Below are 25,829 nucleotides of genomic sequence, written 5' to 3' on the forward strand. Positions count from 1 at the left end.
CAACCAACATTTTATTATTTTAAAAATAAGCAATTTAATTTAATTTTGTAGATTGAAGGCCAAGATGATAGAAAAAGCTAGGACCAAAGTGACCAAAAAATAAACTCTAAGGACTAAATTTATAATTACTTTTAATACAATTAAATAACGCCTTAGGGTAATATTAATGGGTGATTACTTAAAGTTGTGGAATTTGACTCTATTCTATAAATTTATTGAGTTAATCAGTTTTTTTTAACAATCTCGTTATGGGTTCTGATCATATGTTTTTTTTACACAATGTCCAAAATTATCTATAGCCCCTCTCAATCCATAAATAAGAGGATAATACACTTCAATGCACTCGAATCCACGTCCTCCTGTATTGCTAATCGAGTTAAGACTCGATCGACATTGAATTAATTAATTAATTCTGTTGATTTTTAAATTAAAATATGAAAACCATAATTTATATTAAAAGAACCAAATTAATAATTTTTTAATAAATGTTTTTTTATTGGGAGAATATTGCATAAATATATACATACATACATATATGGTATACCTACATTATTAACATTATTAGCACAAAATATTATATATATAAAATATTTAATATTTAATATTTTTAAATAGCACTTGAGTTTATTTTTAATGTTTAATTTGATCAGCGACACACTAAGGGAGTAGGTAGGGGTCTTCTCCCCCCTGAAATGGTGGAATTTCTTTTTTGTCTCGATTAAATTATATTTTGACCACCTAAGATGGTAAAATTCCTTTATAGTTCCTTTAAAAATTATGAAATAATATGTTAATACAACGATAAAATTATACTTTGGCTTCCCTTGAAAAATATAATTTAACCTTGGCTCCCCCTAAAATAAATTTCTGGCTTCGTTCCTGAATTTGATAATTGATCTCTTTTTTTTTGTTGTTGTTTAAATTAAGTATTTGAAATTGTTTTCAATGTCGAATTTGATAACTTAGCTTTTTTATTGTCTCAATTAAATACCCATGTTTTTTTACTAGAGTACACATGTCAAATATTCATTAGACCACATGATGTCGTTTAATCAGGTATTAAATTGAATATTGAAATCAAATCCATGTACCAAATGGTATATTAACCCTTTAATTTACCCTTAGTCATTGTCCCATATCTATTCTCCGGGAAAGTGAAAACTAAATAAAAGACGTTTTTTTTCTAGGGAAACAAACAAGAAGAACATTGAAAACATTAAAAAAAAACAAGTGGTAACGATAAAAACAGAGGTTCCCACTGCTTTTGAGTTTCGGCTAAGGCTGTTTATTTATTTAGTGGTAAGCCCGATTTGGACGAAAAAGATGACAAATGTATGGTAATTTACCTATATGGCCAACCACGTAGAGTTATGTTGAATATTCTAAAAGTAATCATTATTATATTTTATTTATTAATTAAAATATAGTGTAAACTACACGTAAGGTGATCAAATTATTACTTTTTTTTTTTAAGTTCAGCTAGCGAGCTTTGAGCAATTATTCGACGATATATACAGTGGAACAATATCTATCAACGAATAGGATCAAGATCTAATGATTGATATTGAAATTCAGAGAAGAAAGTTGTTCAGATTCGATTCACAGATTCGTGATGTCCAAAACTGTTTTTTTTTTTAAAAGAAACTAAATTGTAGAATAGGAGAAAAAGTATACTCTTTTAATTAGTGCCAAAGACAAGAACAAAGAAAGTCATATAATGATGATTATAACAACCTAATGGCTTAAATAAAAATTTTTAAATAGTTTAATTATCATTTTTGTAAGTTTTAGAAATTAAATGACCAATACGTATAGTACAATGACATTGAATGTTTTTACCCTAAAATATGTTATTATTATTTGAACTAATTTAATTAATTTTTAATTTATTTTTTAAAATAGTCTTTTAATCCATAAAACTATTTAAATCGGATTGTCTTTGTCCAATGACAAACAACTTATGGACAAAATTGAAGCCGCCACTACAGTGGATCCTATAAAATCACCATCAATATGGGAGGTGTAAGGTTTCGGTCCGATTTCAAAAATAAAAAAAATTCAATATTAAAGTTTAAATTCGGTTGGAGTTAATATATTTTACTGTTTGTATATGTATAAAACATTAAATATTATACATTTTTATAATCGAAATTAATTTATTTATGTAATTTAAATTTTGTTTTAAGTTAAATCATTTAGCTCATAGAAAGGTCTACTCATCAGATTCACATATCTACCATGTTTATTGATCATTCCCATTATTTGAGTATAAAATTTCTTAAAAAGATGAAAATTTGATAATTCTTTCGCTGAAAGCTTATTAAAGAAATAAATGATGAACACGAGTTTTAAAGCTATTCCATGCCCAACCTATTTGTAAAATCTTGGCTCGGAATTCCTTGTGCCATCACCATTAATCAATGAGTGAGTGTAGTGCAAGCGAAACCCCATGGAAAAAAATAATGGGAGGTTCAATAATTGGAAGATATGGAGTTTGATTGAATCGGAAACAAATGGTACTAAGTTTATAATAATGAAATGAACATCGACTCCGTCAAAACCCTACTATTCAACCCGTTAAAAGAATTGATTAACAATTCTAAACCAGTTGAGTAGGTTTTTGACCGAGTCAATTTTCGAGGGTTAATTATGAACTATCTTCAGTATTAATTATGTATTGAGTGATTATATATCCAATTAAATGCTGTTGAAAACTTTTAAAGATAATGACCAAATTCGAATTGTCAATGCCGATAGCAATACTCAATTGATATATGAATGACAAACAATTTTGAATTTTTAGATGGATTTAATCTGAAAAATGCGGCTATGATTCCAACCTCCGTAATAGCGGAATTCGGCCATGGGCCATGATTGCATCTATGATTCCAAGCCAATCCCTACCCGAGCTTGCATCATCATATTTTAACAGAATTCAAATTTAGAGATTAAACCGAAAAAAGTTCAAAAATTCCAGGATTAAACGACGGTTTGTTTTTGAATGGGAGTGAAATTTTATATGGTTACTATGTTTCGAATTGTTTGATTTGGATGAGAGTTTTGAGCCGTTCAGATCTTACCATTTGATTGCAGATGAGAAAGGAAGGGCTGGATGCAATCTTCCGGTTATGCCCTGAAAATATTTATAAAGAAACACTGTAAGCAATTTAAAAGTGGGTCAAAGGCAAAGGGACCTATCAAAAAAAATCAATTAGTTAGGAAACAATAAAGCACCGAACATGTTTTAAGGGCCGAAAAAGAAAAAACTAATTATTAACAGCATGGGACCTTCTTAAAAGCTTTTTAGCCAAGGGTATCTTCTTTTTGACCAAACAAATAATAATCAAAACATGTACCCTTTATATCATTACATCTTCTCATGCCATGTCTAAATATTTGACAATCCACCAAAATTGTCCCCCGACCAATAATAGCTAACAGCCATGTGATCGGTCGGACTATTAATGTTAGTAAACTATGGTTCCCAAAAGGGTTCCTGCTTAAGGTTAAAATGATAAACAAAAGATAAACTCAAATTAAAAACTAAAATTTGTTCATCGAAATGGTAAAATAAGTTCAAATGTGCTCAAATAAAAGGTAAAAAATATCAGGAATGTCTCTATACTAGTAGTCAAATTGCATTTTGCCGTCTCTGTCCAAAAATTAAAAAATTTATCTTTAAGTTAAATAAAAAAACAAATTGATTATTTCTGTTAAAAATTCTATCCATTTGTGCTGTTAAAAACTGGTTTGACTGACAAAATAACCAAACAATGACACGTGTACCTCATACTGATGTACACGAACCAATTTTTAATAGCAAAAATGAATAAAATTTTTAACAAAAAGACCAGTTTACTCTTTGATTTAATGTATAAAAACTAATTTGCCCATTTTTTAGTAAAGGAAAAAAATGTAATCCAACTACTATATAAGAGCCTCCATGGTACTTTTACCCAAATAAAGGCTATCCACACACTTAACCCAGTTTGTCGTAAAAAATTAAGGGAAAATAAGAAAAAATAGAAACATGATTTGAAAACCGATATACGATATCTGAAAGCCCTTATTCGAACACATTCGAAAATGTTTGACCCTTATTTGACCATTTCAAAAACGTTAACCCTTATGTGAACACTCCTAAAAAGTTTGACCTCAAGTAAGTGTTCAGTCAAAGATAAACCTGAAACTTATCCAAAAGAATCTACTATATAGTACCTTTTTCCTTCAGCAGTCATTCTCCCATCCGAATACACGTAAATGACCCTAGTATTCCACCTTGGGCCAGCATGTGAGGCTGCAGTGACGATGAACATTGGCTCCATGATATCACTTTGCTGTGACTATCGAAACAGAATGAGACATGATTATCAAGATGACATAAAAGCAACAATGGTAGAAAAAGAGTAATAACATTACTTGGAACAAACAGTAACAACAATTGTCTGCAATTTTAGTCAGCCACCAGAATTAACTTAAAACAAAGAACAAATGAAAGTAACCAAACCGAAAAGCCATCCCCTTTTAGCTTCGGGTACATTTCCTAACCACAAATAGACTTCTTAACTTTTCCTCGACTCGCAGCTTTCCGGTTCATCCATCTTACTTTTTAGTATCTAACATGTTACATGTACACGACTAAAAAAAAAGCATTTTGACAAAAAGTAGACTCATAGAATACAAGAGCAAGAGAGGCATCATTGACATATATGGATCGAGAGAAGGCAGCCACCACACTGCCAAAGGCCGTATGTGTTGTGGAAGCGTACAAAATGATGCCAGATAGGCCTCAAATCAACTGATGATAATCCAAAGATAGTAATTCTTTTTGTGTCACGCATCAAACTACAGACATCGAATTTGAAAACGGTTTTGAAGTCTCATGTCCCAGGCGGATGCATGAAATGTTGAAGTCCTATTTGCCGTTTCACGTGATCAGGAATCAACTTATTTATGAGCTCCGGTGAAGCCCCAGATAACTGTAACCAAACGAATACAAATGAATAACTGAAAAAACAATCCCATCTAAAATATTCAATGAAGATTTAGTTAGGAAACATACTTCCTGTTTAAAGTTGAATAGTGGTGGTAAAGGTCGCCCATTTGGTAGGCGAGCGTTAGGTTCTCGAAGCTCATCAAAGAAGGGATGTGCACATGCTTCAAGCTGTCATAGCACATAAAAGATCACAATAACATGAGATTGGGGTGGTTTGGGGAGCCAAATTGATAATTGAAGGCTTTGTATATTTCAAATTCTAAAATGGAAATATCACTCACAGCTGTACAACGAAGACTTGGGGAGTACTGCAGCAGTCGTGAAGCAAGATCAATTGCTTCGGGAGGCATCCTTTTATGGAAAACCTAAAAACATACAAGAGTCAAGTTTTGGGTAATCAAACCGTTACTCAAAATCAATCATGTATTTCAGCCCTTAGAATGAAAGGCAAACCTTATGCCATGGATGTGCTTTAATCTGTGGAAACCTAAAATCCGTGTAATTGGGATTCATGCAGCGAATTTCTTCCCTAGTGGGTGTACCTAGGACCTGTAGGAAAAGATGTAAGAAGCAGACGCATGTTGATACAATGAAATAAATAGCTGCGATCATCTTCAGCAAATCATACCTTGATAATCTCTACAAGCTGGTCCACAGCATTCTCCCCAGGAAACAATGGCTACAAAAGAAAAAAAATCGGATATCATTCAGCAGAGAGAAGCTAAATTACAAATAGAAAGTTCCAGAAAGACAAATCAGGAAAAACAAAAATGGAAAAAGTGAACCTGGCCCAGCAAAAGTTCAGCAAGAACACAACCAGCAGACCAGATATCAATGGAGGTTGTGTATTCAGTGGCACCAAAGATGAGTTCCGGGGCCCGATAGAAACGCGAACAAATGTATGAAATGTTAGCTTCACCTTTGACCTATAACACATATAGTAAGTATTAAGTATTTCCGAAGAAAAAGTCAAGCAAAAGATGATCTTAAACATGTTGATACTACACTTAGATCTAGTTCAATCATTTAGTTCTTCCATCCTTCACCCCTGCAAAGAGCAGATAAAGGAGAGCTAAATAAAAGCGAACACTAACAAAGGAGAACTGCCCTATTTTAAAGACCAATCTGAAAAATATCCCAGGTCACTTAAAATGCCAAGTTTGCATAAAGTATTTATAATGATATAAAAGGGAATCAACAATGAAGCATCATTAAATTGTGTTATCATGTTATCACAATACTGGTTTTGCAAATGTGTACAAGGGTAATACCTTGCATCCCTCACAAAAGGCCAAAGATAACAGATTAATCTAACTCTTTTAGAAGTTGCAATTGGAATCAAAGTTTTAGAAACTTATGGACCCAATAACAATGTTTCATTTGAATAAATAGTAATTTGTTGACTAAAATGTCAGTAACAAATCTGAAAGGAAGAGCACTGGGAAAAAAATACAAAGGCAATCAACTTACAAGCACTTTTGCGCTTCCAAAATCACAAATCTTAGCCTGGTGAGTCAGAGGATCAACCTATACAAAGCCAACAATCACCTAAGAAACCTTGTCAAGACATTTTACAAAATCATCAGTAAGAAATGCATATACCAAAAGATTTTGAGGCTTCAGATCCCTATGGCAAACTCCAACAACACTATGGAGGTATGCAAGCCCCCTGAATATCTGTAAAAATTAAAAACTCCAATAATCAGCATAAATAAGAACATTACACAAGAAACCACGCATGAAAAAGAGTACCATGCACACCTGATATGTGTATAATTTCACATATATAAGTGGCATTCTTTGATTAGCACTGCTGTAATGTTTCAAAACCCTATACATGCTCTCTGGTACATATTCCATAACCAAGTTAAGGAAAAGCTCATTTTTCGTTGTCGTGGAAAAGAAACAATGCTTCAAGGAAATCACATTCGGGTGATCCAACACACGCATCAATTGCAGTTCACGATTCTTATATCTCCTGTCTTGTAAAACCTTCTTTATAGCCACAGTTTCTCCCGTTTCCAAACATTTTGCCTGAAAAAAAAAGAAGATCAAATCAGCATCCACAACACGAAACAAGGTAACAATGGCTACAGCTTGATTATGTCTTGGCACCTGGAAAACAATCCCGAATGATCCTGTTCCAACTACACGCTCTGCCATATAACTAATGGTCTACAATAACATAAAATCCAAAGGTTAATCTTAACCGCATATTAGTTGATAATAAGAAACTGGACAACCAAAGAAGAAGCATACCTGTTTAGGTTCTCCATTTTTGCCACCAATAGTTGTGGAAATTATGTGACCAGTGACGGGATCGTTCCGGTCAACAACAGGGGTAGACATTTCCTGGTAAATTAAGAAATTCACGATGTAAGAAACGATACAAGTAAAACTTCGAAGGAACACAACAAAAAAAAAATTGAGATCCAACAAAACAAGCCTTTCCCTCATCAAAAAAAAAAAATCAAACCGTTTGCTCCCCTCGAAATAATAATAATCAGCTCAAAACTACAAAATCCAGAGAGAAATCATAGATCGTAACAAATGCAACACAAATTTTCATCATCTAGGGTTCCTCGATTAGCTCAAACAACAAGATCGTTAAAAAAAAGAGAGTAAATCAACAAATCTCATAAAATTTCAAAACATAAACAAACATTTCACCAAATTTAAACAAAAAAAGTAAATAAAAAACAGAATTCCGAGTTCCGATGCCAGAATTTTTTTTTTTTAAATCTCAAAAAAATCGAAGTTTACCTTATCGTCAGCCATGCCGAGGAAAAAAACCAAAAAAAAAAAAAGATCTAACTAGACAAAAGCGTTACGATAGATCATAGTGTGGCCATAGAAGAAGAAAAATAATAATAATAATAATAATAATGAAGATGAAGAAGAAACAACAACTAAAAGGAGAGAAAAAAAAAAAAAAAAAGAGCAGTGAGAGACAGCGAACTAAAAGCCCATGTGATTCCCTCTCTTTACTTTTTTATATTTTATTTTATTTTATTTATTTCTTTTTTCTTTTTTCTTCTCTTTACCTTTTTTCCGTTTCCTTCGCTCTTCTTTTTGTGTTTGTGGAATTCCTATAATGCCCTTCTATTCTTGTCTAATTTACAAATATAGGATTTTAAATTTTTTTGGAGAAAAAATATTGAATAAAAGAATAATGATGTGAACAAAAAAAGAAATATGAGAATTTATTTATAATTTATTTTTTTGCCGACGGTTTTTAATCATTGAGCTTATACCGTTCCGTTATTTTTCCCTTTTTGTGGTTTCGCATCCGTTACTGTACCGTTATTATTTTGCGGATTTTATTTTACTTTTTTTTTGGTTACTTTTTTTTTTGAACGACTTGTTTTTTCCATATTTGTTTTTTTAATTGAAATAAGTAGGGTTTTTTTTTCAATTGAGATTGTTTGTTTAATCTTATTTTTTGGAGAAAAAATTGTATTTTTTAAAATAATATTACATTATTGTCGATTGAGTCTTAACTCGATTAGTATAGATATTATTGTCAGTATAAGAGGACGTGTGCTCGAGTGTGCTGAAGCGCATTATCCTCTTATTTTTAGGTTGGGGTGGGGCTATAGCTAGTTATAAGTATTGTGTTAATGTTATCAAAACCTATAATGAAATTATAAAAAATAAAACAGTCACAATTTCGGCATTTATCCTTTTATTAGGCACGCGAGAGCGTAAATAAGGTAGTTCATTTTCTAGTTAGATAGACTTATTATAAGAAAATCACAAACATTTCTTCCCATGGTTTTTAAAATTGGATTGGTGGTTGAATCAGTCATGTCATCAGTTCATTGATTTGACTGATTCGATCGGTTCGTCCAGTTCAATTAAATAAATATTTAAATATTTGAAAATGTTAAAATTTTGGTTCAATTGGTTCGCACCGATTCTCGGACAATCAATCTAATAGCTTTCTCCGAATTTATGAGGTAATTTAGTAATATTTGTTTTTAAATAATCTTAAATTTCCTTAACCAAACAACAAAATCTCATATTTCAATCAAATGAACCAAACAAAATGAAGGAATGTGATAAACACGATAATATGCTGAGTAATCTTATATAGGTCTCTATACTATAGCATAAATTGCATTTTACCTCCCTATACTTGAAAATAAGCATAAAAGTTCTTGTTATGTTAGAAACACATATCAAATGGTCATTTTGTAAATGTCGACTAAGAAAACTATTAATTTTATGAGGTGGTACCTAGACTTTTTTTTTTTTTTACTTAACTGGTATCTAAACTTGAAAACATAAGCCAACTTAGTAATATTTTTAGGTACCTAACTAACACTATTAAAATACGCTGGCATGGTGCTGACGTGATATTGATGACCAATAGCATGATGACAGATAGCAGCCTCACACTATTAAACTCTTTGTATATTTAAAATTTAGTTTTTGTACTTTTATTTATAGGAATTTAGCCCATCTATTTTTTGAATTTAAAAATTCGGATCCAAATATTTACACCATTAAATTCTTTTGTTAAATTCGTTAGTGTGACATTTTGAAATTTAAAAAAATATGCGTACTATCCACGTAACTAAAAAAGGGCATTGCAATGGACTTGGATTTAACAAATAATTTTAACAATGTTAACAATTTAAAAAAAAATCTAATAAATGACATTGTAAAATTGAGGTACCAAATTACATAAGAAAAAAGTTGAAGTATAAAGACTAAATCTTAAATTTGAGTGTAGCACATACATCAAATTTGAAATTTGACCATTGTTATATAATCTTAAATTTGAGTGTAGCATAAGCATAGGGACTAAAACTGAAATTTAACTAATAAGATAAAAAGGAAGGCTCATATAGATGTATATACTAAAGTAAGAACTTTGACCAAAGGGTTGAGATGGCCGAGTTGGTCTAAGGCGCCAGATTAAGGTTCTGGTCCGAAAGGGCGTGGGTTCAAATCCCACTCTCAACAATTGTTTTCTAATTATTTTGATTACATATTTATATGGTTAAAAGTTATATTACTTTTAGTTTTACAAATTTTTTGAATTTTTATTTATTCTTTTAACAACAATTATAATAATATGTGAAAAGGGATAATGGGCCGTGACAGATTATTAGTTTATTGGATTATGGCACTTTACAAAAATTTTAAATTTTTTTATTAATTTTATATAAAAAATATAAAAATATTATCGTAATAATATAATTTATTTTGTAATCATTTCTCAATTGAGTTGATATTATGGTTAAATCGTGATATCAATTTAGTTAAGTGTTCAAATAATAGTATAGATTCCAAGCTCCGCAACAAGACGAGAGAGTAGGATATAATCCAGTTGAGTTCAAGTTGTACAAGGTCCTACATTATGTGTCTTATTTTTTGTGTGAAATTAATCCTTGTACTATAATTTGACCCTTTTTAATCTTCTGTATTTTAAAAGGTGTATTTTCAATCCTAATGCTACCACTTTTTATTAATTCCATCAAATAATTTGATATAATTTTTTAAATAAAATTTACAATAACATGTCATTTAAAAAAATTTACGTATGCAACATCAAAACATGTTTTTTTTAACATTAATTTTATTATATGTTCTTATCATATCTGTTCTTTATGATACAAAGCTCAGAACTATCTATAGCCCCTCTCCAACCCTTAAATAGAAGGATAATGCGCTTTAGCCCACTCGAAGCCCCTCTCCAACCCTTAAATAGAAGGATAATGCGTTTTAGCCCACTCGAACCAGCGTCCTTCTGCATGTACTGACAACAATGTCGATACCAATCAAGCCAAAACTCAACTAGCAACATCAAAACATGTATCACGTAAAATTATTTGACATAATTAACAAATAAAAGTTGAGATTGAAATTAAGTATACACATTTCAAAAAATAGCAAAATAAATATGCCTAGTTATATAGTAAATGGATTAAATGTTTAGAATTTCATTAAAAGGAAAAAAAAAAAACTTCTTAGACTAAAAACTCTACGTAAAAAAGATAAAATTTCTCCATAAACTTATATATATTTTTATTTATTTCGTTTTATATAACTGTAGCATTACGATTTTTAGTTTTTGTTTTTTGATACAATACCTAAAACTACTCATAGCTCCTCATCAACCCTTAAATAAGAAGTTAATGTGCTTCAGCACACTTAAATCAATGTCCGATCTTATACTAGCAATAATACCGATGTCAATTGAGCTAAAACTCAATCAACAACTTATAGTTTAATTAAGTGAAAAGTAAATCTTCAAAATGAGAAAAACAACAAAGTCAACTTGAGGGGGACAATGCAACTAGAATTACATATTTATACATGCATACATATAAATGGGTATATAATTGAAATATTCTCTGTCCGTTTGACCGTCCATAGAGACTAATTTTTTGGGGTCCGAGGTTGGACAATAATGTTGTCCCTAAAGTGAGGTTGGACAATAATATTGTCCCTAAAGTTTGAACTTAAGTTCTCTTATTAAGAATATAATGTACATTACCACTACACTCAATATTTATTCGATTATATATATTTTTGTTGCATGTGCATCCATGTATAAAACTTTCAAACTTCAAAAAGCAATTTTGTGGCTAAAAACTATTGCTGGCTTTGTTGATGATTCCCTTGCCAAGTCCAAACTATATCTTTCAATGACGGTTTCAATTCTTGGTCACAAAATTCCTTGTACTCCAAGGTATCTCCGGCTGTTTTGTTCAGCTCCACCACATGAAACGATGGTGTAATCTCGAAGATCTCGGCATCGATCCCAAGTTGTCCCTTTCGTCCTTCTTTTATCCCTTGTAGTCGTACCTTTCCGTCCCCATTTTGGATGTTGAAACTCTCACTCCGGGCTATTTGTTTGAACTTCGAGACAATGTCGTTAGCAGGTTTTCGGGTTGTGAACCGAGAAGGGTTCCGTTGGTTAGGGTCTTGTTCAAAGAGAGCGGACAGGTCAAAACCCTGGGAGAGGGATATGATATCGAACGCATTGAAAACGCTCGGCCTGATAGGACTCATCGGATTTGGCGTCACCGTTGTTGATTCATCCTCAGAACTGGTCTCCCAGCCCGAGAACGAAGACACCGATGACGACGAGTCGAATGCTGCCTGGACGTCACTGATTACTAAATCGAACTTTTTAGGGTTTGGCGATAGTGGCGGCGTGTCAATCTTTTTAAACCCCTTCTTAAACCAAACGTTATCCATCAGCTTCTCCACCGTGATTCGTTGGTTCGGGTTCGGATCAAGGATCCGAGAAAGAAGCTTTCGAACCTCTGGTGGTAACCATTGTGGACACTTAAAGTCTCCTCTACAAATCTTCTTATACATTTCCATCAAATTCTGATCATGAAAAGGTAGAAACCCCGCCATAAGAACATAAAGAATAACCCCACAAGACCAAATATCCGCCTTAGCACCATCATACCCTTTCTTATTTATAACCTCCGGTGCCACATACGCCGGAGTCCCACAAGTCGTATGTAAAAGCCCATCTTGCCAACAAGATTCCGTCAATGCACTCAACCCAAAATCCGAAACTTTCAAATTCTCATTCTCATCCAACAAAAGATTCTCCGGTTTCAAATCACGGTGATAGACGCCACGACTATGACAAAAATCCACCGCCGCCACCAATTGTTGAAAATAATGGCGAGCCACATTTTCTTTAAGTTTCCCTTTAGCCACTTTATTGAAAAGCTCGCCGCCTCGGACGTATTCCATAACGAAATAAATCTTCGATTTACTCGCCATTACCTCGTACAATTGAACAACATTTGGATGTTTAATGATTCTCATGACGGCGATTTCACGTTTCGTTTGATCGATTAAACCACCTTTCATTATCTTCTCTTTGTCAATGATTTTAATGGCGCAGCTTTGTCCGTTCGTCAAATTCCTCGCGTAATAAACCTTAGCGAACGTCCCTTGGCCGAGTAATCTCCCGAGTTCGAATCTTTGCATTAAAACAGTCCCTTTCTTCTCCATAATTTCAAACAAAACTCTATATTAACTAAAAAAAACAATGAATAATTAACAAACAAGTAGAATCCTTTTTTTTTTTAAAAACATAGAAAAGAGGTGATGAGAGAAAGGGGCTGATTCAATACTTTTTTTTTCTTTGTTGAAAATATTCCCACCTTGAAAAATGGTCGAGAAAATTTGGGTTATTCTATGTAAGAAATTTTCCGGGGAAAAAAATGGCATTCACCGTTGAAACCAGTTTACGAAAAATAGTAAATATTTGGTTGGAACGTCTATATATAGTTAAAAGAGAAGCTGATAATTTGGATCGAAGATCCAACGGTTGGGATATTTTTGGTTTTTTATTTTTATTTTCATGAAGGATTATATATATGGGAAATGCTAACAATATGCTTAAAAAAAGAGGTAAATTACACTTGAGATCACTAAATATCAGTAAATTTATATTTTAGTCATTAAATTTTAAAAAGTTACAAAGTGGTCATTAAATTATTTAAATTCTTTTAGTTAAGTCACTTATCTATTTAAAAGTAATAAAATAACAAAACCTAACCTTTATCTAAATAAACATTTTTATTAAAAAACCTAACATTTGTCTAAATAAACAATTTTTTAAAATATAATCAAAGATTAATTATAATTATTACATACATTCATAAAAACTTAGAATTATTATATTTTTGGGTTTCGAGTTTAAAGTTTATTGTTTAAGATTTAGAGTTTAAGTTTAGGGTTTATGGTTATATCGAGCTCGTGTTTTGAATTTTGTATTTATGTTTAAATAAAGTTATCGGTGTTTATCTATAAGTCATCCATAATTTTTTTATTTCATCAGGTTTTGAAAATATTTTTCAAAAAATACACATCAAAGTTATTGAATACTTTTTATTTACTTGAAAAATTATTTTTTAAATATTTATAAAAATACTTTAAAATTTTATCAAATAATATTCAAAATCCATAAAACAAAGTTCATTTTGTCAAAATAAATAAATAAAAATTAAAAACAAAAGTCAATATGAAAAATAAAACCCGAACCAAATTATGATGTACAGTTCAAAAATCCAAAAACTTGATTTAACTAAACGATATTACCCTTCATTGACGATATATAGGACTTTTACATTGACGGTGCATCAAATATTCACTATTTATTTATTTTTAATCAATATTATTAAAATTGAGGTCATTTGTGGAGAATATTAATTTATTTATTTTTAATAAAGACCATTATAATTAAATATTATTATCTTAATATATTTTTGTATATCATATTATATATTTATATAAATTTTAATATTTATTTGTTTTATTATTTAAGAGTTTGATCGAGTTAGTGTTACTCATAAACCGCAACTCAACTCATTTGTGAAATAATAAAATAAAAATTATTATTTTACAAATCAACCAAAAATATTTTAAAAGTATTTTTAACTTTTTCTCTTACAAGTATAATTTAGTTTTTTAATCAAAATTCTTTTATCTTAATATATTTTTGTGTATCATATTAATATATTTATATAAATTTTAATATTTATACTATTATTTAAAAGTTCGATTGAGTTACTATCATCCATCAATTAGGTCTAGAGTTGTCCATGGACTAGGACAGGCCCTAACAAATTTTTAGGCCCGATTGATTGGTTTGGGCCCAAAAAATAGGCCTAAATTTTTGCCCAAACTTGGCTCGGATAAAAAAGCTAAAACTCGAGCCCGACCCGGCCTGGCCGTATTAATTTTTTAATTTTTATTTTTTGTATAAAAAATTAAAAAATATAAAATACACCAAATATACTAAAAAAAGATTAAAATAAATGTTTCCCAACAAATTGAAAATAGATTAAAAAAATAATCTTTATACTTAAATAACACTAAGATAAATAACAACTTAACAAGCAAACACCTCTAAAATGATAGCAAAATTAACAATAAAATAAGTGTTATACAATATCCAAACGTTAACAATAAAATAGTAGTAACATAATAGTGAAATGGTAGCAAAACAACGGTAAAAAGTGGGAAAACAACAACAAACCATGGGAAAATAGCAACAAAACAACAAGGTTATTATTATTATTATTATTACAAATTTGGGTTGGGCCCGAGTTAAGAAAACCTTACCTAAAGCCCGACCCATTTTTTAAACGAGTCTTATTTTTTGCCCAAGCCCATTTTCTGGGCCTATGTTTTTGCCCAAACCCTCTCATTTTTCAGGCGAGCCTTGGCCCGACTCATGGACAACTCTAACTAGGTCCCAACTCAACTGTGAAATTATCCAAACCCGACTATTTTTACAAAACAATAAATATTATTTCGAGAACATTTTTATCTTTCTCATACATGTATACTTTAATTTTTTTTAATCAAGATTATTATAATTAAAAAAATTATATTAATGTATTTTATGTATCATATATATATTGATATAACTTTTTATATCTACACTATTATTTAAGAGTTTGATTGAGTTAGTATCACTCATCAACTGGGTCCTAACTCGATTATGAAATTAAGAAACTCATTATTTGTATAAAACAACATATATTATTTTGAAGACATTTTGTCTTTTCTTATATAAAATCTAGAAAAATGAATACATATGATAGGATTTAAACCCGAGCATTATGATATTCACTCTTAACTTTATTATTTCAACCAACGTCACATTTAATTTTATATTACTTTTTGATAATTTAATACACGAGTTTTTCACCTATATCATTAATGTCCCATAATCTATTCCAGATAATTCACAATATATATATATTCATGTTTTATATTGCAGTTTTGTTTCACACTTAAAATATATTTTTTTGTCGATTAAGTCTTAACTCGATTGAAATGGACATTGTTGCCAATTTAGGAGGACATGGGTTTGAGTGTACTGAAGCGCATTATTCTCCTATTTATAGGTTGGGGAGGAAATATAGGTAGTTATAAGAATTGTGTCAAAAAGAACAGATATGATCAAGATCTATAATAAAATTATTTTAAAAAAATATTTTTTGCATGTTAGAAATAATGTTGGGTGGACCATTATCCATGGTTTGGAATGTAGGTTTACCATGTGGGTGAGTTAGGCCAAATGACCCACATACACAAGATATTAGCCACAAATTCAAGTTGGGTTTGTCTTGGAGCTGACCCTTCATAATATAAGGCTAAACTACTTTAAAAAAACCAATAATATAAGGATAAGCTAGACTTAAAATCACTAAATTATTAATAAATTTATGTTTTAGTTACTTAATTTTAAAAAGTTATAAAATGATCACTGAACTATTCGAAAATTTTTATTTAAGCCATTAGGCTGTTAAATTTTTTTTTTCAAAGTTTGGCTAGCAAACTCCAAGTAATGATTCGACGATTGGTACAATGGGTTAATATCCATCGACGAGTTGAATAAATCGATACATAAGCTAGCTAAATCGAGCTCTCATGATCATAAATTTATAAAATTTATAAGAAAATGACTTGATTTTCTTACTAAAGATGATGGTCGAATGCTGAAATGGTTTAAAGGGTTTTTCTTTCTTTTGGACGGTAGGAAATAAAATGAAGAAGATGACAATTCTACGTCCACTAACTTTAGTTTATATACCTTAATTATAATTTAATGGCTTAAGGGTGTAAAAAGCTCTCAAATTAAAAAAAAAAAACCAATTTAGCATTACTTTTTTTCCACTCAATTGAGTACTTGAACTATTAAAATGCATCAAAAAGACCCTTTGACCGTTCCCTAATCTTTCAGTTAAAACCACCACGTATCACAACCAGGCGTGACATGTGACAAAAAATGATAAAAAATAAAAATCAATAAAAGTTATAAAAATTATTAAATTTTAAAAAATATTTAAAAGTTATTAAAATTAGAAAAAAAGTTATAAAAATCGTAAAAATTATAAAATATATAGAAATATAGAAAAAAAAGCTATAAATTTTATAAAGTCGTAAGAAAATTATAAATAATATAAATAAATATAAATTTGTAAAAAAATTATAAAAGGATCTTTTGATGCATTTTGGTGAAAATAAAACTTAATTACTTTTCTTAAAAAGTTATTGTTTAATTAATCTAACATAATTAGCTTAATTAAGCTTTAACCATGTTAATTTTATTATTAAATAATCTAAGTGGAAGGCACCATCAATGTCCACTATCTCATGATGGAGAATGATTTAATAACCATTTTAGCCCTTTGATTAATTGTTATATAAGTCATCAAGCTTTTTCTTAATTAAAATTTAATAGTGATTGAATTTTTACAATTTAATCCTAAGCTTTAATTAACTATTTTATCGACTAAATTACTCGACCATTTTTTATTATATTCTCATATTAGCTTCATAAATATTTCTATTTTACAGACTCGATTTACGAAAATAAAGTTCCGAAACCATTAAAAATTGAGTCATTACAATTTTAATCGAATTTCTAACATACAGAGAAATCATTTTACTCATTGTAAAAAGCATTAGGGACCAAAATATAATACATGAGACGGGTACAATGATAAGAATAGGAGAAAGTGAGTGACAATAGCAATTTTACAGACTCGATTTACGAAAATAAAGTTCCGAAACCATTAAAAATTGAGCCATTACAATTTTAATCGAATTTCTAACATATAGAAAAATCATTTTACTCACTGTAAAAAGCATTAGGGACCAAAATATAATACATGAGACGGGTACAATAATAAGAATAGGAGAAAGTAAGTTACAAAAGCAATTTTACAGACTCAATTTACGAAAATAAAGTTCCGAAACCATTGAAAATTGAGTCGTTACAAATTTAGTCAAATTTCTAACATACAGAAAAATCATTTTACTCACTGTAAAAAGCATCAGGGACCAAAATATAATACATGACAATAATAAGAATAGGAGAAAGTGAGTGACAAAAGCAATTAGACAACCGTCATTTCATACTTTAAATAATTGTCTAATCATTTAATTAAGTCCACTTCATCCTGCTCTTTTATTTTATTTTATTTCTATTATTACAAAAGTAATCTTTTTGCTCGATTTTCTAACATACAGAGAGATCCTTGTACTCACTTTTAAAAAGTATTGGGGACCAAAATACATTCTGTGCTATAATACACGGGACCTGTACAGTGCTTTTTAGCCGGAATGGGAGAAAAAGAGAGAGACAAAAGAAAATTTAGAGTGTCTCCATTGATAAAATCTCAAGTTCAGCCCACCACAATGGGGAGAGTCTTGGGACAGCTTGTTCAGGTGTGATATTAAAAGCTTGTCTCAATTTGGAACTCACATCCTTCATTGTTGGTCTTTGCCTTGGTTCACTTTGAATACACTCTTGTATTACCTCACAGATCACTTCAAGTTCTTCAGCTTTGAAACCTTTTAGTGTTGGATCAACCAAGTTGTTGAGGCTCCCTTTATCATTCAAATATTGAGAAGCCTGCCAAAAGCAAGGGGAAGAATTTTATTAGGTCATTAGGTGCCATGGTAGTTGGATTCGGGTGCGTGTGTGCCCACGGGCGTGTTCAAAAAGATCATATTCCTATACTCATGTTTGGGTCAGAGGTATCTATAAGTTGGAAATATGTCTCATATTTGGACCAAGTTCATTATCAGGCTTAATATTTTTGTCTAAACCTTTCTGAATACCGGGTGAGGCTCTGCACATGGGTGCTTGGATTCGGGTGTGAGTGTACACAGGTGAGTTCAAAAAGGGTATTTTCTGTGTTAAGAGGATCTCTGGACGATAGTATTCCTATACTCGTGTTCAAGTTAGAGGTGTCTATGATTTAGACCTAGTGAATGTGTAGTATCAACACTATATAGGTTTCATATTTTGGCCAAGTTCATTCTCAAGCTTAATATTTTTGTATAAATCTTCCCAAATACAGGGTGGGGCTTTGCACAAAGGTCCTTGGACAGGTCTAGTTCAAGTATGTGTCAGACATGATTACTGAAAGAAAAGCAAGGGGAAGCGATAGCTTTTTGGCTCCGGGTGCTAAGGTACTTGGATTTGCGTGTGAGTGTGCACACAAGCGTGTTAAAAAAGGGTGTATTTTCTATGTATTAATAGGATCTCTGGAAGATCATATTGTTATATTCGTGATCGGGTCTGAGGTGTCTAGGAGATGGACCAGGCTCATGTGTAGCATCAACACTACATAGGTCTCATATTTTGGCCAAGTTCATTCTCAGGCTTTATATTATGTCTAAACCTTCCCAAATACCAGGTGGAGCTTTGCTCATGGGTCCTTGGACAAGTCTAGTACAAGTATGTGTCAGACACGATTATTGAAGAAAAGAGGGGAAGTGTTAACTTTTTTGCTTCGGGAGATATGGTGCTTGGGTTCGGGTGTGAGTGTGTACACGAGTGAGGTCAAAAAGGGTATTTTCTATGTATTAAAAAGATCTTTGGAAGATCATATTCCGATACTTGTGTTTGGGTCAGAGGTGTCTATGAGTTGGACCCAGCTCATGTGTAGCATTAACACTATATAGGTCTCATGTTTCCACCAAGTTCATTCTCAGGCTTGATATTTTTGTCTAAACCTTCTCGAATACTGGGTAGGGCTTTGGTCATGGGTCCTTGGAAAGGTCTAGTTCAAGTATGTGTCAGACACAATTACTTCAAGAAAAGCAAAGGTAAGTGTTAGCTTTTTGGCTTCGAGTGTTATGGTGCTTGGATTCGGGTGTCAGTGTGCACACGGGTGTGTTCGAAAGGGTATTTTCTATGTATTAAGAGGATTTTTAGATCATATTCCTATACTAGTGTTCAAATCAAAGGTATCTATGAGTTAGACCAAGCTCATATGTAGCATCAACACTATATAGGTCTCATATTTTGGCCAAGTTCATTATCAGGCCTAATATTTTTGTCTAAACCTTCCCAAATACCGGTGGGGCTTTGTACATAGGTCCTTGGACAAGTCTAGTTCAAGTATGTGTTGTACACGATTACTTCAAGAAAAGCAAGGGAAGTGTTAGCTTTTTGGCTTCGGGTGCTATGGTGCTTGGATTCAGGTGTGAGTGTGCACACAGGAGTGTTCGAAAAGGGTATTTTCTATGTATTAAAAGGATCTTTGAAAGATCATATTCCTGTAATCATGTTCAGGTTAGAGGTATCTATGTTTTGGACTGGGCTTGGGTGTAGCATCAACACTATATATAATTTCTCAAGCCGACCCAGCCAAGCTTGAGATATAGGTCTCGTATTTAGCCCAAGTTCATTTCCGAGCCTAATATTTTTGTCTAAACCTTCCCAAATACTGAACAGGGCTTTGCACATAGGTCCTTAGATGAGTCTAGTTCAAGCAAATGTCAGACAAGATTTCTTCAAGAAAAACAAAGAGTAAATTAGAACCTTAACATACCCATTCCTCAATAGAGCCTTGTTCTTTGGAGTAAACAAGTTTTCCAGATATGATTTCAAGTAACAATATGCCAAAACTGTAGACATTCGTTTCCAGATCAGCATAAGGGTCCAATTTGGAATCTTGTGGTCCGTCATCAACCGAGTTGTTCGACTTAGTTGCGGAGTCAAAACCGAGAAGCTCTGAGATCTGCATAAAAAAAGGAAAGAGGATTCGAGTGTTGTTATATCGATAAGAACTTAAAGAAGCTGATTTATAAAGAACATTCAATGTACCTTTGCAGCATAATCATCCGTTAGATAGATAAAAGATGAACTTAAGTTTGGATGAGATATAGGAGGATTCAAATCATGGTGCATATAAAGAAGACAATAAGCTACACCCATTATGATTCTCACCCTCCCACTCCAATCAAGATGTTCCATATCTTCAACTGAGAATAAAAACAGATAATAAGCTCTCAATGAATCAACATCATGTAATCAGGAAATATGCATGTTAAGTGATGATTATTACCATGTAGATGCTCGAAAAGGGTTCCGTTTGGAGCATATTCAAACACCATCATCCTACTAAAAGGTTCATCGTCCATGCAATAGCCAATAAGGTTGACAAAGTTCTTATGGTTAATTCGTGATAATCTGTCGATCTGGGATGAGTTCCAACATAGCAATTTGATTAAAAGAATGAGTTTGATTTTTGTTATGAGCACAAATTTGTAACGACAAACCTTTCTCCGAAAACCTGTTTCTGAGCTCTTTGGCCATTCTTTTGAGGATGAAACACAGATTGATGTAACGGCAATCTCAACTCCGCTGGAAAGTGTCCCTTTATACACCTTGCAACCATCAATTGCCTGAACTATATTGCTAAAATCCTCACAGGCTGTTTCGAGTTCTGATCGGTTTAACTTAGGCACCCCTACATTTCAAATAAACCGAAATACATTTTTATAGTGTCATATGAAGATGTAACTAGATCATCAGGAAAAAATTAATCAAGCATTGCCTGTAACAAAAACTTTCTGCAGCTGGCCACTTAGTCCAGTTTTCCAGGGACCTATCCCTTTTGCTGCTCGTTTACGACACATGAAAGCCAAAGCCACAAATGCAATAAAGACTAGTATGCAAGGAATGATGATGAAATATTTCCACAATTCCCCGGAAGATTTTTCAGCAGTTGTCTCGCCCTTAGAGTTTTCAGACGACTGATCAACAGGTTTCGAATTAGCATGTGAAGACTGGTCAGCAGGCTCCGAATTAGTTTCAGATGACTCATCATCAGGTTCCGATTTAGTCCCAGTTTCCTTAGGCACTGCAGGGAAACTACCACTACTTCTGGTAGTCGGGAGAGCAATGATCTGCTCAGTGGAAGGCACAGCAGTAGCCGGTACAGCTGGGAGATTCTTTGATGACCCAAGCAGCCCACGACGTTCGAAAGGGACGACAAGATTCCTTGCGTTACAAGCCATTTGTTGCTCAGATGAACCTACTTAAAAGAAAAAATAGCATCATTGTTGCCCGAAAGCATACTTCTTCATAGTTCAATGGACCAAGAGTTCATAAATGTTTACTGACCACAGCAACTGTCATTACACTCAGCCAGTGTGTCTTTTTGCAACTTGAACCTTGTAAGAAGGTAAATCAATGAACAAAGATGAACTTTAAAATAACATAACCAATGATTAAAAAAAAGGAAGGTGAAAAGATATACAATAAGTTCATACCATTGTATCAGCACGGTATTGAGGGAACGAATAAGAGCTCCTTGAATCTGGATGAACAACAATCCTGCTCCATTAAATTGTCGCCAACTACTTTGCCATATGCTGTCAACTTGGGCAATAAGTAATCAGTAAACAAGAGGGGTAGAGCTCTTAATAAGCCTAATTCATCAGTTAAAAAGCAACCATGCCAGGCATTCGATACAAAATATCAAAGCACTCATTGAAGAACCATGTTGCTAGTAGCATAAAGTCTTATGACCTTATGCTGAAGGTTATCCTTGAAAAAAACTAACTCAAGTCTTGACACTAGAATGAGGCATCAATTTCAAGCCAATGAACCACGAAAATCATTCTACTTTACAGAACATATATCTTCTAACTTTAAGCACAAGCAAATATGAAGTTATGTCATATATAAGTATACATTACGGAATAAGGGAGGGGGATCAACCAACGCAAAGCAATAATAATGCCACTGGAATGAATAAGCTCTTACCGAAGTCTGAACTTTCTATTTGCACAGCCAATTCTGGTAGCCAAAATCGACGCGAGATTTTTATCAAACTGCAGTTCAGAGAGCAATTTTAGCTTCCCGAATTCTGAAGGAATGCTGCCCTCGAATTTGTTGTCGTAAAGTAACCTAAGGTAGAAGGAAAATTAAGTTAAAGCTAACACACATTATGAACAAGCATAAATAGATATATAAAGTGAACGCACAAGCATTTTAGAGACGACATTTCCCCTATCTCGGCCGGAACCATTCCACTCAAGTCATTTTCCCTCAAATCTAATAGCTCCAGCTTCGTAAGCTCCCCAAACTCCTTTGGAATGACACCGGAGAACCGGTTTCTATAGAGCACACTGTTGATATAAACATCGAGAAACAATCCAGAAAACTCGATTAGGTTAAGCAAGAACTACAGCCATTACCCAATATAGTGTTGTATGTTAAGACCTATATATAATGCCCTCTCATTTATAGAATTCCTTGCATACAAACAGTAAGTTAATCCCATTGCAGGTAAAAATATCATGAAAGCCCCTGTATTAGAAGTTATATTGCATTTTGCCCTCTCTACTCAAAAAATGAACAAACTAGTCTATATTAGATTAAAGAGAAAACTAGTACTTTTTATTAAAAAATTCATCCATTTCTACTGTTAAAAATTGGCATGACTAACATAATAACCAAACAGCGATATATAGTGTGGCACATGTATTTCATGCTGACCTACAGGGACCGATTTTTAATAATAGAAATAGATAGAATTTTTAACAGAATGCCAATTTACTTTTTGATCTAATGTGCAAAGATTAATTTGTCCATTTTTTTAGTAGAAAGGGCAAACTACAATCCAATTTCTAGTATATGGACCTCCATGATACTTTTACCTCCCATTGCAATGCATAAAACCAGAGGCATACAAGGGTTAAACATTGAAAGATATGTAAGAATTTTGTTTGTTGGGACCAAGTGGTGAATCTTACAGTGATCTTAAGTCGCTTAATTTCCCGAGCTCAGGTGCTAATGTTCCTTTCAAAGCAAGGGAACTCAAATCCCTAAAAGAAAAAACAATAAACAAAAAGGCATCAAAAGATTCATCCTTCAATAGTTTTACACCATAAATAACTTATATAAAGATCTATAATACTCATTAAGAACCATTGGTAAAAGTACCATGAAGCCCCTTGTACAAAGAGTCAGATTGCATTTTGCCCTATCTACTCAAAAAATGAGCAAAAATTTTATCCATTTCTACTATTAAAAACTGATCCCTGTACATCCGAATGAGTTACACATGGCACACCTACGTGTAATTGTATTGTTATTCTAACGTTCAGTGACCGGTTTTGAACCGTAAAAATGGATGAAATTTTTAACAAAAAACACCAGTCTGCTCTTTGATCTAACATAGAAGGACTAATTTGCTCATTTTTTGAGTAAACGGGGCAAAATGCAATCTAACTCTTAGTGGAGGGGCATGATTTCGATGATACTTTTACCAAGAATCATTCACAAAAGAAATTTTTTCAATTACATACCAAATGATGTATATAGAAAAAATGACTTACAGCATTTGCACTTTGCCATCAACACAATGAACACCATACCACATACATGGCGTGGTGTCATTAGAATTCCAATTAGCAAAAGCACCATAAGGATCCGAATCAATTCGAGCTCGAAATTCTAACAAAGCCAAACCTGTATCTCCGAAATCCATTTCAACGATCAAAATTGAAGAGAAAGCAACATCATATATATATATATATATATATATACACATATATATACCACAAAAGGAAGGAATTTAGTCATTTACCATCAGTGATAATAGCCAAAGACCCTTGAATGATGAAACATGGAATCAAGAAGAAAAATAAGAAATGGAATTCAATATGGTTCCATTTACCCCCCATTGCTACATAAACCAAACGCTGCAATGGCAAACAGCCAACTTCTACAAAGAAACTCCAGATTTTCCTCATACAAAAAGCACCTCTCCCTCTTCCAATAACAACAACAAAAGAAACAAAAGACAAAACCGTAAGTACCCTTTGGTTTTACTATCAAAAACCATATTACAATGAAATGTAAATTCACAGCCATTAATGATCATTTTAGGGTCTCTCATTTCCCTTTTCTTTTTCTTTCTTGGTTATATAATGTTACAAACTTACAACACCCTTCTTCTTGATAATTGCATGTAACTTAAATTTCTCCTTTTAATCTTCATAGGATCTGCAAATTTAATGAAATAATAATAATAAGCAATCCAGTAAAAACCAAATATATATATAAAGGGGAATTGAAAATCACCATAAAGGGTGTACCTTTGATGCCGTTGTTGCAATGGTAACAATGGGATTTTATCATAAACAATGAGAAAAACAAAAAAGGAAGGGTTTTTTTTTTTTGGTGAGGGTGGTGAAGAAGAGCTTTATATATATATATATAACAAAAAATCTGGATTTTGAAAACAACAATTTTAATAAAACCAAATAAAATAAACCCAGAATTTTAATTTATTTTTCTTCAATTGCCGCCCTTTCTCTCTTTCTCTCAACAATGGGGGGCTACAAATTATTTATTTTATTTTTTAAAATTTTCTTACAAAATTCCCAGAAAATTCTCAACTTTTTTTTTCTCTCCTATTTTTATTTTCTTTTACTGGAAAATTGGAGCCCCCACCATCCACCCTCACAAACTGTGAAATTGTTGTGTGTTTTTTTTTTCCTTTTTTTTTTCTAAATTTTCTTTCAATTATTTTTGTTCTATTATGGTGATAATAAAATTTGCCATTTTTTAGGCGTTTAATCATGGGGAATTTAGGGGAGGGGTCCACATAAAAAGTATGGATTAATTTTTAATTAATTGTTGATTAAGTAATTGGCGGGAAGGATTAAGCGAACTAAAATGAGAGGAGAGGTTTTGTGGGACCCACACTTTGCGGCTGTCCCCCTTCTTAACATTACCATTAAAATGAAAATTTTAATTTATTGAAATATATAAATATTTTGATTATTTTTAAAATTGTTAATTTCTTTCAATTATATTAGTTTATTATTTATTAATTTATAATTTCATCATTATTTAAAAGATTAATTTTTTTGGGGTCAAAATATAATTTTACTATATATTAATTTATAATTTAATTACTTATGAAGGGACTGAATTGATAATTTTCCATTTTTGGAGGCTGCACCTGAGTTAGATTATTGACCATCCCTGCTCCTATGCTTATCAAAAAATATT

General features: G+C 32.1%; 3 protein-coding genes, 1 long non-coding RNA gene and 1 other non-coding gene across 5 annotated transcripts; 2 read left to right on the forward strand and 3 right to left on the reverse strand.

Moving 5' to 3' along the window:
* Positions 1 to 4,393: 4,393 nt before the first annotated feature.
* Positions 4,394 to 7,929, reverse strand: LOC105772895 (shaggy-related protein kinase eta). Its single transcript, XM_012594385.2, has 12 exons — positions 7,760 to 7,929; positions 7,256 to 7,348; positions 7,112 to 7,171; positions 6,758 to 7,030; positions 6,599 to 6,673; positions 6,467 to 6,523; positions 5,782 to 5,922; positions 5,625 to 5,675; positions 5,450 to 5,545; positions 5,278 to 5,361; positions 5,063 to 5,164; positions 4,394 to 4,979 (listed from the first exon to the last, which is right to left on the reverse strand). Exons 1-12 carry the CDS (start codon positions 7,772 to 7,774, stop codon positions 4,881 to 4,883), a joined length of 1,146 nt encoding a protein of 381 aa, XP_012449839.1. The 5' UTR covers positions 7,775 to 7,929; the 3' UTR covers positions 4,394 to 4,880.
* A 1,957-nt stretch (positions 7,930 to 9,886) lies between these two features.
* TRNAL-AAG (transfer RNA leucine (anticodon AAG)) lies at positions 9,887 to 9,967 on the forward strand. Its single transcript has one exon. It is a non-coding gene; the product is annotated as a tRNA-Leu (tRNA).
* Positions 9,968 to 11,295: 1,328 nt separating this feature from the next.
* Positions 11,296 to 13,048, reverse strand: LOC105771556 (CBL-interacting serine/threonine-protein kinase 20). The gene has a single exon (XM_012592996.2). It carries the CDS (start codon positions 12,989 to 12,991, stop codon positions 11,603 to 11,605), a length of 1,389 nt encoding a protein of 462 aa, XP_012448450.1. The 5' UTR covers positions 12,992 to 13,048; the 3' UTR covers positions 11,296 to 11,602.
* Positions 13,049 to 17,912: 4,864 nt separating this feature from the next.
* Positions 17,913 to 25,311, reverse strand: LOC105774369 (protein MALE DISCOVERER 2). Its single transcript, XM_012596858.2, has 15 exons — positions 24,908 to 25,311; positions 24,755 to 24,815; positions 24,397 to 24,581; positions 24,146 to 24,278; positions 23,561 to 23,632; positions 22,790 to 22,933; positions 22,569 to 22,712; positions 22,073 to 22,174; positions 21,924 to 21,973; positions 21,355 to 21,834; positions 21,077 to 21,267; positions 20,863 to 20,995; positions 20,622 to 20,779; positions 20,347 to 20,535; positions 17,913 to 18,416 (listed from the first exon to the last, which is right to left on the reverse strand). Exons 1-15 carry the CDS (start codon positions 24,948 to 24,950, stop codon positions 18,156 to 18,158), a joined length of 2,346 nt encoding a protein of 781 aa, XP_012452312.1. The 5' UTR covers positions 24,951 to 25,311; the 3' UTR covers positions 17,913 to 18,155.
* Positions 18,411 to 20,616, forward strand: LOC128041790 (uncharacterized). The gene is made up of 2 exons (XR_008196635.1): positions 18,411 to 18,676; positions 18,868 to 20,616. It is a non-coding gene; the product is annotated as an uncharacterized LOC128041790 (long non-coding RNA).
* Positions 25,312 to 25,829: the final 518 nt, after the last annotated feature.

Source organism: Gossypium raimondii, chromosome 6 (assembly GCF_025698545.1).
Source record: "Gossypium raimondii isolate GPD5lz chromosome 6, ASM2569854v1, whole genome shotgun sequence".
NCBI lineage: Eukaryota > Viridiplantae > Streptophyta > Magnoliopsida > Malvales > Malvaceae > Gossypium > Gossypium raimondii.

Coding starts and splice junctions, on each gene's coding strand:
- LOC105774369 (XM_012596858.2), bottom strand. CDS start 24,950: ATGATAAAATCCCATTGTTACCATTGCAACAACGGCATCAAAG. Junction 24,816..24,907: donor TTGCAACAACGGCATCAAAG/GTACACCCTTTA, acceptor TTAAATTTGCAG/ATCCTATGAAGATTAAAAGG. Junction 21,974..22,072: donor AATACCGTGCTGATACAATG/GTATGAACTTAT, acceptor CCTTCTTACAAG/GTTCAAGTTGCAAAAAGACA.
- LOC105772895 (XM_012594385.2), bottom strand. Junction 5,362..5,449: donor AAGCACATCCATGGCATAAG/GTTTGCCTTTCA, acceptor GTATGTTTTTAG/GTTTTCCATAAAAGGATGCC. Junction 4,980..5,062: donor TATTCAACTTTAAACAGGAA/GTATGTTTCCTA, acceptor GTTTGGTTACAG/TTATCTGGGGCTTCACCGGA.
- LOC105771556 (XM_012592996.2), bottom strand. CDS start 12,991: ATGGAGAAGAAAGGGACTGTTTTAATGCAAAGATTCGAACTCGGGAGA.